The sequence below is a fragment of the Elaeis guineensis genome, chromosome 13 (assembly GCF_000442705.2).
Source record: "Elaeis guineensis isolate ETL-2024a chromosome 13, EG11, whole genome shotgun sequence".
Taxonomy (NCBI): domain Eukaryota; kingdom Viridiplantae; phylum Streptophyta; class Magnoliopsida; order Arecales; family Arecaceae; genus Elaeis; species Elaeis guineensis.
The window spans coordinates 71,218,693-71,235,263 of NC_026005.2; the positions used below are offsets into that span (position 1 = coordinate 71,218,693).

Genomic DNA, 16,571 nt, shown 5'->3' on the forward strand with positions numbered 1-16,571 from the left:
TTTATCGTGGATGGATCCTAGGATCACTTAACTTTTGAACCTCGAATTTATGTTTATTCTGAAAAATTTTTATTTATCGACATAAAATTTATATTTATTAAATATAGTTTCTGTTTATCTACACAGAATTTATGTTTATTCGCAGTCTATTTGTGTTTATTATTCACAGTTTCTGTTTATTATTTAGAGTTTGTATTTATCCTTCGATAGTTTGTGTTTATTTTTACAGGACTTAATGTTTATCCTCCTCTCTTATTGTTTATCATCGATGAAATATTTATCCTATCCAAGATTATTTGCAGTTTGTGTTTATCCTTTCAATATAAACACAAACAATGAGAAACAACATAAAAAAATATTCACTAATGGTCGGTGGGGGTTTTGAGAGGAGAGGAGATGGCAGCCACAAGATGAAAAACTCGACTTAAGAGGAGATGAGATGGTGACCACGGGAGAGAGAGAAGAAGAGAGGAGGTGCGAGTTGGGGGGTTATCGGAAGACAGCGATCGTGGGTTGGGAGAAAGAGAAGAAGAGAGGAAGCATGGGTGGGGGGGACATTACCGGAAGACGGTCCGGAGTGGTTTGCTATTATGAAGGAGCTTTTTTGCCCACAAACTACTATCATCTATTGTTATCTCTTCACCATGATAGATATCGGACAGCTTTCAAAGCTGTGCATGGGCGATCTAAAGTGGATTGGATTTGTGTAAAGAAAGGTTATCCTTTTTTTACATGAAAAAAATAACTTTTATCCACCTTCATGAAGGTGTATTCCTAAAGATTTTTTTTCTCCATGGAATAGGAGATCCGCATCCTCTTCTTCTTTCTTTATTCATGGAATAGGGGTTAACAAATCAACAAAACTTAAAAATAAAATTACAGAAATTATCGAAAAAACTTGAAATGAAGGCACCTACACGGAGCATGTAGGCGCCTACATGCTCCAGGCACCTACATGGAGCATGTGGGCGCCTACATGCTCCATGTAGGTGCCTATATGCTCCAGGCGCCTACATGGAGCATATAGGCGCCTACATTCTCCATGTAGGCACCTTCATTTTAGGTTCTTTTGTTGATTTATTAACCTTGGATGAATGAAGAAGGCAGAGGACGTGGGTTGGAGAAAAAAATCTTCAAAAATGCATCTTCATGCATGATTGTAGTCGCCTACAATCATGCATGAAGTACAAATTTTTTTTCCTCCAATTTTAGGTTTAAATTTTGTTAATTTATTAATCCCTATTCTGTGAATGAATGAAGGAGGAAGAAGAGGATGTGGGATAGAGAACAAAACCTTCGGGCGCCTTCATGCATGATTGTAGGTGCTTACTTATCAGATTTCTTAAGTATAACAATAACAACATAATAAAGTGGGGCAAAAGTAAAATTACTTATCACAATGTCCATCACGTTGTTCAAAGGATGAAACCTCATCTCAGACCACTCACTCATCAATGGCGAGATGAATCGCCTAGTGATGCTTCTATACCACATCAGATATGGATCATAATAATTTATCATGGGAGCATGGGTCGGCCATCCACAATCAAATCCTTCTACCGCTCCCATGCGTCAATATGATCCCAATGCTCTGTACGCCAATCGTGGCGATGCCGTCCTCATCGATCCAAACTATGGAGACCATTGTGAGTGTCACATGGTGGGGGGTACCCTGATGCATGCCAAACTATCGCTTACGCATTTTGGACAATAGACCTTTATGATGTTGAAGCAAATTAGAGGTGCGCGTGTTCATTATACATGCTGGTCTGATCGACATACCTTGAGCAATACTGCTAATATCTCCGGTGTATAAGGCATCCACACCATCTAATCATCGTGCTGCTGGTCAAGCTGATCTCTATAGTATATGACTGTGTGCGACATCGGATTGCTAGCATCAATCAGTCGAGTCCTCAATCTATCCAAAACAAAGTCAATATATTATTATGCTAAAATGTGTAGTTATTTACCATACAAAATCAGTGATACTGATTACATACCTACATCCCAGTGGATCAATCTGGTTGTGCTGTATGCTGCCAAATGGGCCCTCAAAACCAACGTCATCCTTATCTAACAGGTCATGTCCTACTACATCACTTCTCACCGTCGGCTGGTGGGCTCATACCCTGAGAAGCACTCTATCTGACCGTCCAACATACAAATGCTCCCACATCCAAAGCTGTAGCAACATTAACGGTCCAGCTATCTTACGTATATCTGGTTTGGTGGCCCTGTAGAGCTTGCAATACAAGAAAGTTAAGATAGCGCTCCCCCAACTCATCTATCCACATGCGTGGAGATCACGTAGCAAGGATAAGTACAGCAACTGCACATAAGAATCGGACTTATCGATGAACAGATGGCCACCAATAAGGCAAAGAATAAATGCTCGAGCATGCCCCTACACGGTCTCATCATCCGCATCATTCGACAAGTGGTGGATCATGTCACAAAGCCAGTGAAATATCAGCAAAGATCCCGACAACATCGACTCTGACGGTCTCATCCCAAATAACTCCTCACATTGATCCGATCAGATGATTCTCACAGTACCGATGATGGCAGGCCCGTGCATCCATAATCCAAGAAGAACAACAACGTCCTCCAATGTGATCTCGCCTCCCCGACATACAGGTGAAAGTGTGTCTCCTGATGCCATCACTCTACCATGATTGTGATGAAGGCCTAATCTAGCTGTACATCACATACTCTAAATACTCTATAAAAACCAGCCAGACTAAGATACTTCTGGATCTTCTCATATAGCCGTCAGGCGCGCATAGCAGTCGAACCTCTATATCTATAATGTAGGGGCCCCATGTCTTTCTCAGAATATATAAGATCACTACGGTATCGAGTCTGGAGATACAATACGGTAGGGTCTGTCGGTCTCGAGTGAACATTGGAGTTTGAACCTACCATGTCTAAGGTATAAAATAAAAAAATTATCTTACTACCCAGAAATATCAAAGATCATAAGCAACACAAATGATACATAGGATAATTTGAAAAATATTTACACGACATGATTACATAACCAAAATATTTAAAAAAAATACAAATGATATATAAAGTCAGTCTACAAAATATGAACAAATACATAAATCAACGTCATTGAGGGCATCTGTGCCGATGGTGCCCTATCTCCTTACATAATCCACACCATACAAAATTTTGATGCTCCATTGCGTCCATATCATTTCAGATCTTCTTTGATTGTGGATATCCTTTTTTTGTCTTTTTATGGATGAGTACGGTATGAGTCTGGGTGCAGTCCACTTAGGCAAATAATATGAACTCTTTGGGGGATGGAAGATAGGTGTATATGACTGCTTATAATGTGTAATAGTATAACAGTCATCAATAAACTGCTTCCAGTCCAAGTTCTTACTAGCACATGCAGCAAACAAGTAGGAGCATTGGTAATACAATAGCTGTCACTTTCGATATGTGCATGTGCGTGCCTCTAATTCGACTATTTGTGTATTTAGATTCATCGGGGTTATAATACCTTTATCTCAATCGAATCTCATACAAATCTGATTGGTTATTGTACTTAACCACACAATGCTCCCTTGCTTTCAGCTGGCGTCCATTTACTTTTATCTAATTTTATTGGTGAATATCTTGTCAACCTCCCTTCTCCATGCTACAATTGCAATCTGATGCTAAACCACTTCGACAAGCATTTGAAGGAAAGATGAACAAGACTGGTAATGAGTAATGACTGAGTCTCCTTTAACACTTTATTGAAGCTTTCAGATAGATTGGTATTTATTATTTTATATCTACATCCACCTGTGTCATGCACCATCGACCATTTACTCAAATCATTAAATGGATATGATTTCAGATATTGGAAGCAATTGGACCATGTTCTCTTAATGTGTTGCATGCTTTGATCAAACTTTCAGGATTGATTTTGCTTTGCAGTTTGACGGAAATAAGTTAAAAATACAGTATCATGGAATCGACCGTTTAGGTTAGCTTTAATATGTTTAAGACATAATCTATGATACTCATATCGTGCTGTCCATCTAATAGATTCATCTGAAATAGTAGCTTATATTCCTTTGTACCAGTCTGAAATTATGCCAATCCCTATATGGTCACGTGCTATATAATAGTGCAAACACTATAAAAATTATGACCAACTACTATATCTCTCACCTTCACAAATGGCAAATGTTAGAGGATAGATACTCTCATTTCCATCCCTTCTCACATTTATCATGAGAGTACCCTTATATCGATCATATAAATGCATTGCATCGATACTAATCAGTGAAGGGCAGAACTGAAAACCTCTGAATGCATGAACCAAATATCCAAAAAATTTGATGAAATATCTCTGTATTTGCCTCTGTTGTAGAAAATTTTATAAAATCTACCATGGTTCCCTCATTGGCATGACAAACTGTAGCTAGCCAAGGACCCAATGTGTTATAGGACTCTATCTAATCTCCAAATAGCTCACCCATAATAAGTTGTTTAACTATCCACGTCTTTCTATAAGATGCCTCGCACTATCATGTATCACATACATAAATATGACAGGTTGATATGGATATAGATATCTCTATCCTAACTGATCCTCTAATGATATCGACAATCATGTATGTATCAAGCTCTGGATAATTTTGCATCACATCTGTATTCAAACATGTATATAACCCTTTATATATCGTAATCTTCCATCACTGTATTTTGATCTGAAGGAGATGCCAACTATAAGTATCAGACTGTTTACATATGACACTTCATTTAACTCTATCTGACTCGATGACTTTGAAAAGATGATGGATGCGAATGGCATATTGTTTCACGACACGTTGGACTTGTTCTTTCGATCCGAATATCATTTTCTTTCTTAACTCTCCATTTCCACCAAAGAATGAATGTTCTGACAATGCTCTATGGGATGTAGCCTCATCATCGTCGGATGCATCAACTAGCTCAAATTCAAAAATAAAAGGTGCTTCATGTGGTGGGACATCCGCTTCTGCACTAGACTCTCCACTTTCACTGCCATCAGACTCTGCATCATCATCTTCATCTTCATCATCAGTAGGATTAAGATCATAACTAACAGCGGCTTCATTTTGAAATAAAGTTATATCGGCCATTGCGGTTTTCAATCTTTCAAATTCGGAATATGTTGTATGTGGTTGATTAAATAGTACAGAGTCGTAAGATTTGTGCTCCACATGCTCCACGGTAGCTGCCACATAACTAGGGCCAACCCCTGTATCATCAAATGCGATGTTATATGGATATTGATATGCAGACTTTGCACCTATCATGTACTAAGAACTATCAGTTATAGAAGCTGCTAGTCCACCAACGGTACATATAGAGGAGCCTCTATACTCATATCCAGCTTTATCGACCATTGGAGCTACATCAGGTTGAGATCCCCCTATCATTGACTGTGCAAGTGGGGCAGATATAATCTTAGACACACTCACATGTTGTTCACCACCATCCAAAACTCCTATTGCTGCTAGCTCAATGAAAATCTCAACCGCTAGAAAAATCTCTTACGATGGGATGTCCAAGACGGTATTTGTGTTATGATCATCTTTAATAGGTACAATCAAATACTGTCCATCAGTATGAATCAAAAATCTACATACTAGAAAAACTTCACAATGATTAAGGTTTCATCCGGTGACAGCATAGCAGACTCACATAGGTTCTTGGTATATTGTATTACAGTCTACCATGGTCATCTGAATCCTTCCACTATCATAATATACCCCGTTAGCATCACGACTGATCCTTCCATTCCAATGAAAGATAACAGTAATAAGACTTGGATCCATTTTGTTGGAAATTATTGTGAGAAGTAACTGCATGAACATATGAACATATGCTCACTAGGTGGAAGTACTTAACATTTAAAATGACTTACATAATAAATCCATTATATCATCAACTAATAGGTATAGAAGGTTCTATCTCATTCAAAAATTACATTAATTATATAGATAATTATAGTAATCAAACGATGTGCAACAGGGGCTGAAAGAAATTTCGACAGTATTTTTTCTTAATTCTCTCCATACGGCTAAAAATATGTGAGGAGAACTAAAGAAAAATACTGTTTGAAATTTTTTTCGATCCCTATAATGCATCGTTTAATTACTGTAATTACCTATAAAATTAATTACAATTTCTAAACTGTCCAAACTGGATAGTCAATTGATCAATGTATATACTTCTCCTATTCATACAAAAAAATATAAATATATGGATGTCTTAGAATATGTATATTAATCAAAAGACGTATCTATGGTTCTATGCAATATAAAATTTTTAAAAATAAATGATTAAATAAAAAATTATTTTAATAATTTATTTATAAATTAATATTATTTAGAGAAAATTACGTATCTTCTAAACAGTCCATTTGAATAAATAAATTTATAATTTATATAAAAAATAAAATCATAAAAATAAAAAAAAGGTACCTGCATACCCCTCTAGATGGGGGTGGGGCGGCGTACTAGGGACTGTCGAGAGGAGGAGAGAGGGGGGCGGGAGGGCCCCGAGGATCGTCGGCAGGGAGGGAGGGGTGCCAGGGACCACCGAGAGGAGAGAAGGGGGCAGGGAGGGGCGTCGGAGATCGCCGAGAGGAGGAGAGAGGGGCGGCGATACGTCAGGGAGGAGGAGGGGAGGCGGGCCGAGAGGAGGAGGGAGGGCCGTCGGGGATCAAGAGGGAGAGAGAGAGGGGTTCTCGCATCGGAGACTGAGAGGGAGAGGGAGAGAGGGGGGTTTCTCGCATCGGGGGGTTATCGTGTCGAGGATCGAGAGAGAAAGGGAGGGCGATTTCCCGCATCGGAGACTAAGAGAGAGAGGGAGGGGGTTCTCACGTCGGGGACCAAGAGGGAAGTTGGGATCGCGTGGGGAGGGGCGAAGATTAGTTTTTTTCTAAGTGATGAAGAGAGGGGAGGGAGGGAGGGACTTAGTTGGGAGTTTAGTGAGGATCTTAATCGTCGTATGGTAGGATGATTTTATGAGTCACCGTATGGTAGGTGACTCATAGGATAAATTTTTGATGTTGGTTCTACTCTTCAGATGGCATGTAAGGTGGTGAGTTAGTATACAAAATTATTTACGATTTTATTTCAGAAGGTATTTTAATAAATATTTGGAGAAGGACGTTATTTTCGTTATTTTTTTTAAAAAATAAATCTTGTTTAGGTAAAAAATCCGCCATATATCTCCCTAACTCCCTTCCCTTCTCTCCTGTCATTTTAACTCGCGGCGGCTTCATCACTTCTTCTGCTCCGTCCCCTCTCCTCCAAACCCTAACCCCAAATTCCATCCACAACTCGAGCAAAAATGGCGATCCGGAAGCTCCTCACGCTTGGCCGCCGCCGCCTTCCCCTCGTTCACCTCTCACGATCCGCCTCTACTGTCCCCGCCGCCGCGGGCACCCCCTCCGCCGCCGTCCCGTCCACCAGCGGCCCCCCGTCATGCACTACGACCTCCTCGTCCGCGCCGTCAGCGCCAAGATCCAGCGCGTCGACAATCCTGACCCCCGCTTCCTTCGCTACTCCTCTCCCCACCCCGCCCTCGCTGACCACACCCCGATCCTCGTCGCCCCGGAGACCCGCGTCACCACCCTCCCCAATGGTCTCCGCGTCGCTACAGAGTCCACCCTTGCTTCCCGCACTGCCACTGTCGGCGTCTGGATCGACGCTGGCAGCCGCTTCGAGACCGACGAGACCAACGGCACGGCCCACTTCCTCGAGCACATGATCTTCAAGGGTACCGCCGATCGGACGGTGAGGCAGCTCGAGGAGGAGATCGAGAACATGGGGGGCCATCTCAACGCCTACACCTCCAGAGAGCAGACCACCTACTACGCCAAGGTGATGGACCAGGACGTTCCCAAGGCGCTCGAGATCCTCGCCGACATTCTCCAGAACTCGTGTTTTGACGAAAACCGGATCAATCGGGAGCGCGATGTTATCCTTCGTGAGATGGAAGAGGTATATACTCTTACCCCTCCCTTTTTTTTTCTCTTTTGACTTTCTCGATTTGTTTTTGATGCGTAAAAATTGATTTTTTTTTTTTATTATTGAAAAAGTCTGTTGATCCATTTTGTTTTGGAATTATTGTTAGCCGTCTAGTTGTTTCTTCTTTTTCTTCCAGTTATTGGTTTTTGAAATATTAACATGATTAAAGCTATGTTAATGTAACAAGCTAACGATTTTCGTCCTATATAGCGCTGGAAGTAGTTGCTTCTGCAAAGTGCAAAGTATTGATTTTGAGTCCTGTTTGTATTGGATATTTATGATATAAATTATAAGATATAAATTATAATCTACCTAGTTTATATTAGCAAATTCATCTCTGTTTATCTCGTGCAAATGGTGGTGGGCTACAGTTGAGACCAGTGCAAGTTATTTATGTGAATCGTATGTGATAAAGAAAGTGATGCTCGATGCCCATCGTTGGCTGAGACACAATCTACTTAATTTTGACCACATCTATGATTATTCTCACTCTAGCAGACATAAGTTGTATTGAAGTTGCATAGGCAACGTGCTCAACTTTTTTGCTCCCTCCCATGCATTATGAATCTGATAATTTGTTAAAAATTATTGCTAGATCTTGATGATGGTTTCATGGTTGGGTGTGATGAAGGCCTGAGTGCACAGTAAATGGTCTGATGGTCTGATGATTTGTGGACCAGTAAACATCAAGTCAGTCTCACACTGTAGTTATTTAAATTTGTTATGAAGGTTTTGGACTGTTATCTTGTACCCCACTCTGAACTTTTTTTTTTTTTTTTTAAATTTTTTTATGGAGCATGTTTTAGATTGATTAGAATATTCATCAAGTCACAAAACTGTGTATATGCAAATATATGGAACTTAGATTCCATGAATGAGATAATCGTGCTTAGGTTCGAGGTGTATATCCCATGTACAAACTTTATTACATAAATTTATGTATGTGTCTGTGGAAAGAATGACTTGTTTAAATTGCCTAATTATGTTGTAATTTATATAACGCAATAGGCAACCAAACCAACTCTTCTCTAGCAATTCTTTATGAAACTTGTTTGCAGTGGTATCATTACATTTTATAAAACAATGAGGTCGGAACAGATGCCAGAAATCTAAAAAAGGTGCTAATCTCTGCCTGTCTCTGAATCTTTAGTCTTATTGGATAACTAAGGAGTCTGAACTGTTGATTTCAGGTATTTCTGAGATCTGTCTTCTTTGATAATTTCTCATTATGTCCTATTATGTAAAGATTGTGAGATGTTTGAGACTTTTTAAACATTCATATTCTGGTAGTCATTTCGTGCCATGGTAGGGTATGAGATGTTTGATACCTTTCAGATCCAAATTTTGGTTCTTATATAGCTATTTTTGTTTCATGTAATTTTAGTGATTTGAGTGAATTATATGAGTCATAACTTTTGATAATGGCTTTGTTTTCTAATTTGTTGTTCTCTGTGCTTTAAAACATAGAATTATAAATCATACTGCATACAAAAGCTTATACAAATCTTAGCTGCTTTATCATGTCTACTTCAAGCCCTGTCTAGAAAAAAGGTATATGAGGTAGTCACACATGTTGAATTCAAATCTAAGCTGCATCTATGTTTGCACTTCCTCACTCTTCACAGTTCTTAATGTCATTTTTGGATTCTTTTTCATTACAAGAATTTCTCTCACGAGTTATATATGTCTCAGTATTAACTCATTTCCCTAAGAAAAACCATATGCTCATGATTGGATATGTCTACATCTTAATAAATATATATAGTTTTTAAATTGTAGTGGTATTGCATATTGCACTGCAGAGGTTAACATGTTTTGCATACACTGTTCAATACTTCAATTAATTCAAGTGTTTGGTCATTCATGCTTTGCGTTTCTACTTTTTGTACGGCATACTTTTTATTCATTTATTTGTTTGCTTTAGAAGGTGTAATCGACGATACTTTTAGAACTGTACAATGAATTAGTGTTATGATAATGACTCACTTTTATTGTTATGTAGGTGGAGGGTCAAACTGAAGAAGTTATCTTTGACCATCTGCATGCAACAGCTTTCCAATATACTCCGTTGGGCAGAACAATCCTTGGACCTGCTCAAAATATAAAGACAATCACAAAAGAACACCTTAAGAACTACATTTCAACTCACTATACAGCTCCTAGAATGGTGAGGCACCTTACTGCACCAGAGCCAAATATGGGTTTATCTATTTACTTGATTATTCTGTAAACATATAGTTCTTTACTTGTTTGCATCATTTAATATGTATAGTTACAACTTTTTGTGTTCATTTCAATGTCAAACAATTTATCCCTGTGCATTTCACATGCAGGTCATCTCTGCTGCTGGTGCTGTCAAGCATGAAGATATAGTTGAGCAGGTGAAGAAGCTGTTCACAAAGCTTTCAGCTGACCCTACAACAGCATCTCAGCTGGTTGCGAATGAACCAGCTGCTTTTACTGGTTCTGAGGTTGGAGATTAATTTCAAATTTCTCCAAGTTTTGGTTCTTTACCAAAAATCTAATTCGCTTCTAAGATTATTTTTATATGTCCGATTTCAGGTTAGAATTATAGATGATGATCTTCCACTTGCACAATTTGCGGTTGCTTTCAGTGGAGCATCCTGGACAGATCCTGATTCTATTGCTTTGATGGTCATGCAATCCATGCTAGGTTCTTGGAACAAAAGTGCTGGAGGTGGAAAGCACATGGGGTGGGTCTTTATCATTCTTCTAATATCGAATCATACGTAAAAAGACTCATCACTCATATTTTATGTCTAATTTATTTCTCATAAAATTTGACAGCTCAGAGCTTGCACAAAGGGTTGCAATTAGTGAAATAGCTGAGAGCATGATGGCTTTCAATACCAACTATAAAGATACCGGTCTGTTTGGTGTTTATGCAGTTGCCAAGGTTAGTTGTTTTATCCTGGTGCTTAATGAAGTTTAATGCAGATTCATTGGCATGGTTGTCTCATTTGTTTTGGACTTACATACTCAGATTTACGTACTCACTGTAACTTTGTGAATGTGTTGGTTTGTTTAATTATAAATGCTATAGTTTCCTAGATAACATTGGGTACACTCTTCATTTTCATGTTTATTACTTCTATATCACACAGTCTCATGTCATCTACAGGCTAATGGTACCATGATGACCTTTTTCTCAGTGATCTTTTACATCTGTTTAGGTTTCATCCAACCCTTTTGGGAAAACTTCAGTGATCCAATGTAGATGATGGATTTTGCATTGCAATTACTTAAGATACCAAGTTGTATTTATTTCATGTGTGTTTTTGTGAGATACTAAAATAATGAGGATTTGATGCAGCAGTTCAGTATAAAACCTATTGCTTTTTAAACAAACTTTGATTAATTATGATTGGTTAGTTTGTTGATTTTATAGTGGATGGGTATGATGATTTGTCCTCTGTGTTCCCTGTCATTTAATTAGACTGTTGCACGTGGTTGAATTCATATTTTCCTGTAGTGTAAGGTGGAGTTTTGATTGGAAGCAAGCTTTAAAGCATTTTGTTCCATGTAGTAGTATGGGTTAACAGTTCATATGACCTTCTCCTGGGTACTAGGGATTAGATGTTTTTTGGGTAAATTTTGGTTATGGTAATTGTTTTTTTGGTCTCTTCTTGTTTTTCTTTATTTCTGTTTTCCTTGGTGCCAGCTTCTTATTTCTCACTTTATCTTCATAATATGTGAAAACTAAATTTGGAACTCAAACTTTAAGCGTTATCCAACTTGAACTTCAATTCCCTCATTTTTCGTTGTAGACATGCAACCTTGCACTCCACCATACCCTATGATGTTCTTCCATTATACTAACTTGGCTTTACATTTGGCAATTGGACTAAAGAGTGACACAGTAATGCGCACTGGAACATAAATCAAGAGCTTCGATGGAGTCAGTGATGTCCATAACAATACCTCTTCATTAAGACCAAATCTGCTTTGTTGATTGAAGATAGGGAAGCATAGCATGTGGACAGTTTCCAAGGACAAAGTGGTTATTGATCTTGAACTGCTCTTAAAGCTCCCATAACCATGCATATAGCACTGTAGATGTACATTGTTGAAGTTAGGAGGTTTAGGAGTACTGGAAGCACTGATTAAATGGAAGATAAGGTGATGAAGCCACATAGCTTTTGAAATATTCTGGGATGTTGCCCCATGGCCATCATGATGCAGAGGCAATATGCAGTCTTCTTTCAATTTTCTTTTTTTATTTGTAGGAATCAACAGTCCTTGATGAAGGAATCCTGTCCAGAAAACTGTATAATACTTCAAGGAAGGAAACCTATATGCATCCTTAATGCGAAATCAAAGAGAACAGTGGGATCAATGCAAGACATCTTTCAGTAACATAAGAAACTCTAGGTTCAAGACTGGGTTATTGGAATATTAATTTACTAACCAATTATGCTTAGGAAAGTTTTAATTCAGTTTATGGTGTGGTTGTAGTGATGGATTTGCAGGGTTCTTAGATCTACGAATTGGAATCATGTGTGAGGTCGGTGTGAGCATATTCTTGTGGATTGAGGCCATAACAGTTTCTTGGTTTAACAGAATGGAAAGAAACAAATAAGATTTTTTCATCTTTTAGATACATAAGCTATTGTTGCCAGTTTTTATGTGAATGTTCATACATTTGTAAGGCCCTGAAATTTGTTTTAAAAATGAATTGTTGGGAAGTCTTGAGGTTATGCTTTTTACAGGGAACTGCCTCATCCTTCCTATTGGCCGTTGGCTATGTGGTTTAAGGGATGTTCTTCAGAGTTTGATAATTAGTGACTAACCTTTAACCAAGCATCAACCAGAATTCTTTGTGGTCGAATTCCTATACAAGGAAAAATTTGGTAAGACAGAGGCATGCCTTGAAGCTTTAAGGCCATTTGATAAGAAACTCTTCATATTGGTTATGCAGTGTGTGCTCATTCAACTAAGGAGCCACTCTTCAAGGTTGTCTGGGAAAGAGGGAAGAATGCAAAATTCAATTGTTATTTTCATGGAATATGGGGAATTTTGTCTGATATATGCACAATCATAGTGATCTTGGTGAAGAAATAAATAAATGGCATATATTAGATATTAATTGCTCTATTTATATCTTCTCATTTGATTAAAGACTTCATCAAGGATAATGCAAAAGCATGTTTATAATGATGTTCAACATTGAATAAACAGTTAAGTTGTGGTACTGATGCTATGATCATGTTTAAGTTTAGCGTGTGCATTCCGCATTCCTGTGTCCTTGATGTGAGAATCAATTGATAATAAACACATTTAGTGTATAATTTCAGACGTTGCATCTGCTATCCATTCGCATGAACACACCCTTTATCATGTATATACATTTGCTTGCCACTATTTATGTTCATTGAGCCAATGCCATTCTCCATCTTTCTGCTCTTTAATAGACTTGCATCTTCCATTCTTTAGTTTTGCTGTGATATTGCAATCTTATATGATTTATGACTGCCAATTGACCTATATTAAAATCTTATAATGCTCCTTTGTGAATCTGCTGGAGGTATCTTGTGTTATTTTTCTTTTTGGAACAAATCCTAGAGCAGGATTTTGTTTTATTTCTTTAGTTGTTGAGATTGAAATGTTTATATTCATCCATTTTTTTCACTTCTTTTAATCAGCCTGATTGCTTGGATGACTTGGCTTTTGCGATTATGTATGAAATAAGCAAGATGTCTTACCGTGTTTCAGAAGCTGATGTTACTCGTGCTCGTAATCAGGTATCTTCCTTACTGCAGTGAATTTGCTTTATTCTTAGCCTTGAGCTTCTCCATTTTAATAAACATAAGCTAATTGAGCAGTGATTTATGTTCTCAACCTTGCATTTGGAAATTGCCTAAGCTAAATGAGGATAGAACTACAGAATATTCCCTTTTTTCCTGTCAAAACCTAGAAGTACAAGTCGGTGATGTTGAGGAAAGAAGAATCCACATATTATTTCCCCCCAAAACTCGATTCTTGTGATTTGCCATATCACTAGTCGATCATTTGGCTGGTAATGCTCCATCAATTTATTATTTTGAAAGGTACACGTTACATCATGCTTCATACATCATGAACACAAGCAAACACTGGCCATATTTTTTATACTGGGATGTGCTAAGAATAAGTGCAAGTCATATGGCTCCATGACTATTGAAATTTTAATTGAGTTTGCTATTCATGTCTGCATGCAAATGTTTGTTTTCATCTGTATACTTTACCCTGAGGGTGTTAATGAGGTTTCATTATTCAGATGTATTGTTCTGCTAATTACCCTGTCATCATTTTATTGTACTCTGCATGGTTGTTATATAGTTCACTGACAGATATCTTTCTTTCAGCTGAAATCTTCTGTTCAACTTCACATTGATGGTACTAGCCCTGTTGCTGAGGACATTGGTCGTCAGGTAAAATATCTAGACATGATGTTTGTTTGAGCACTGTAGGTTGCTCTGTGAGTTGCTTTCTTTTTATCCCCTCTATGTTCAATTACATTGTTCTTGCAGCTGCTTACATATGGCCGAAGAATACCAGTTGCTGAGCTTTTTGCAAGGATTGATGCAGTTGATGCAAGCACTGTGAAGCGTGTTGCAAACCGCTTCATATTTGATCAGGTAAAGACTTCACTTCTTTCAAAAGAGTCATAAAACGATGATTGATATTTGTATGGATTTAGGATGCAGATATTGTTTAGGCCACGTCAGTTGGCCATTTGAGGGACAGAATAGAATCAATAAACTGGTAATCTGTTTTTGAATCAAAATCGGCCGCATTTGGGGTCAGGTTCCTCTTTCTATGGCCAACTTGCATCTCTTTGTAGCTGCATTGCAGATGTTAGTAATAAGACCAGAGCTGTATGATGGTACTCTTCTCCTGTGAGTAGTTCTAGATCAGGCTTTATTATATTAAATTATGAGATTAGCGCAAACAATCTCTTGGTGGACGTTCGTTTCACTCTATGTTAGGGAACTGTATACTTGTACTAAGTTGTTGCTGATGGCTCCTTGCTGTATTAAGAGTTGCTAGTAATTAGCAACTAATCATCCATCATGAAGATGGAGTTGGTTCCATCAACCGGTTGAACTTTTTCACATTGAGCAAGTCACTTGGGCATCTAACAAATTACATCACGAAAACCCTGTTAATTAGACTATGCCCTTTGTTGTTGTTTTTTTTGTTTTGCAGGATGTTGCAATTGCTGCCATGGGACCCATCCAGCGCCTTCCTGATTACAACTGGTTCAGGCGCCGGACCTACATGCTCCGATACTAAATTTAATGTAGTTCTTATTGTTTCTGTTATATATTGAAAATTTCTTAATGGGGGCTTCGGCTGCAGGCCATGTTCGTCTTAAGGCTTTTGGTGGCCGGAATTTTTGTCCTCAGTTTCCTTAAATTTATGTCTTAAATTTATTTTTGTGTTGTAACATCTCAGTTCCTGTCAATTAATAAGCATCCAACTACATGGCTACGCTTTTTTGGTCAAAGTTACCACATTCTGCTTGCAGATCTATGTGCTTCAATGCTAAGCATTGCATCTGGTGATCATATCCATGCCGAATGTTATAATGCTAGTAGGAAAAGATGTGGATCTTCCCTATAAGCTAAGCTTCGCAAGATCATAAAGTGGTTGCAGGCTATTGTCAGATGTACTGACGTTATTTCTGTGATGGTGTACTGTTCTGCAGCACTTATATTGATGAAATCTGAATCTATGTTATTATTCCAAGAAAGAATATCCTGTCTATTTTCAAATGAAAAAAGAATTGGATGCGGCCTTATTTTCTGTGTTGATTTGAATACATGCCATGAGTCAAGTGAATAAGAAAGTTTTTATATGCTTAAAGATTTTAAGCGCAGATATCATAAAGGTTAGCATGGACTTGCTGTCTAAAGAAACCATGAACACCATTCGCTAAAAAAAAAAAAAAAAAAAAGAAAGGGAATCTATGACTATCTGAGTGGCTAAACGAGAGAAGATATCTATCCATAAATTTCATGCATAAAATGATCATATCATATTGTAACGGTGATTCTCATTTTTATATTCCAAAGAATGACTTCGAAAAAGAAGATCTGAACATGTTATTCGTTGGACTTTAGCCTCTCTGGTGTTTATGTTCACGAAGAAAATAAAATTGCAAAGGTGTGATCTTAAGTTACGTTTGGTGTATTGTCATATAATTTTAACAGGTAATATGAATTATTTTTAAAATTAATTAATTATTATTAAATTATCAATAATATTTATTATTATATTAGATACATACAGATAATATTATAATTAAAAATTTTAATTGATATATTTAATATGATAATCAAATTATTAATAATATAATAATTAAATTATTAAAAATTAAAATTTTAAAATATTTTTATAAAATTTTGTGAAATTTTAAATTATTGAAGAAGAATTTGATTTTATAGGAATATAGTTATCATGGTTTATGAAAAAAAAATCTATTGAAATGATAGGTTTTCATGATTGTTATGAAAGGAAATCGAAGATCATTTT

General features: G+C 37.5%; 1 protein-coding gene across 1 annotated transcript; it reads left to right on the top strand.

The window, feature by feature from the left end:
• The first annotated feature begins 7,251 nt into the window (after positions 1-7,251).
• LOC105055980 (probable mitochondrial-processing peptidase subunit beta, mitochondrial) lies at positions 7,252-15,543 on the top strand. The gene is given in 10 exon segments (XM_010938028.4): positions 7,252-7,483; positions 7,486-8,006; positions 10,036-10,200; positions 10,367-10,504; positions 10,596-10,747; positions 10,842-10,950; positions 13,697-13,795; positions 14,399-14,464; positions 14,564-14,671; positions 15,243-15,543. Coding segments are annotated over 10 exon segments (1,575 nt in total). The 5' UTR covers positions 7,252-7,353; the 3' UTR covers positions 15,330-15,543.
• The last annotated feature ends 1,028 nt before the right edge of the window (positions 15,544-16,571 follow it).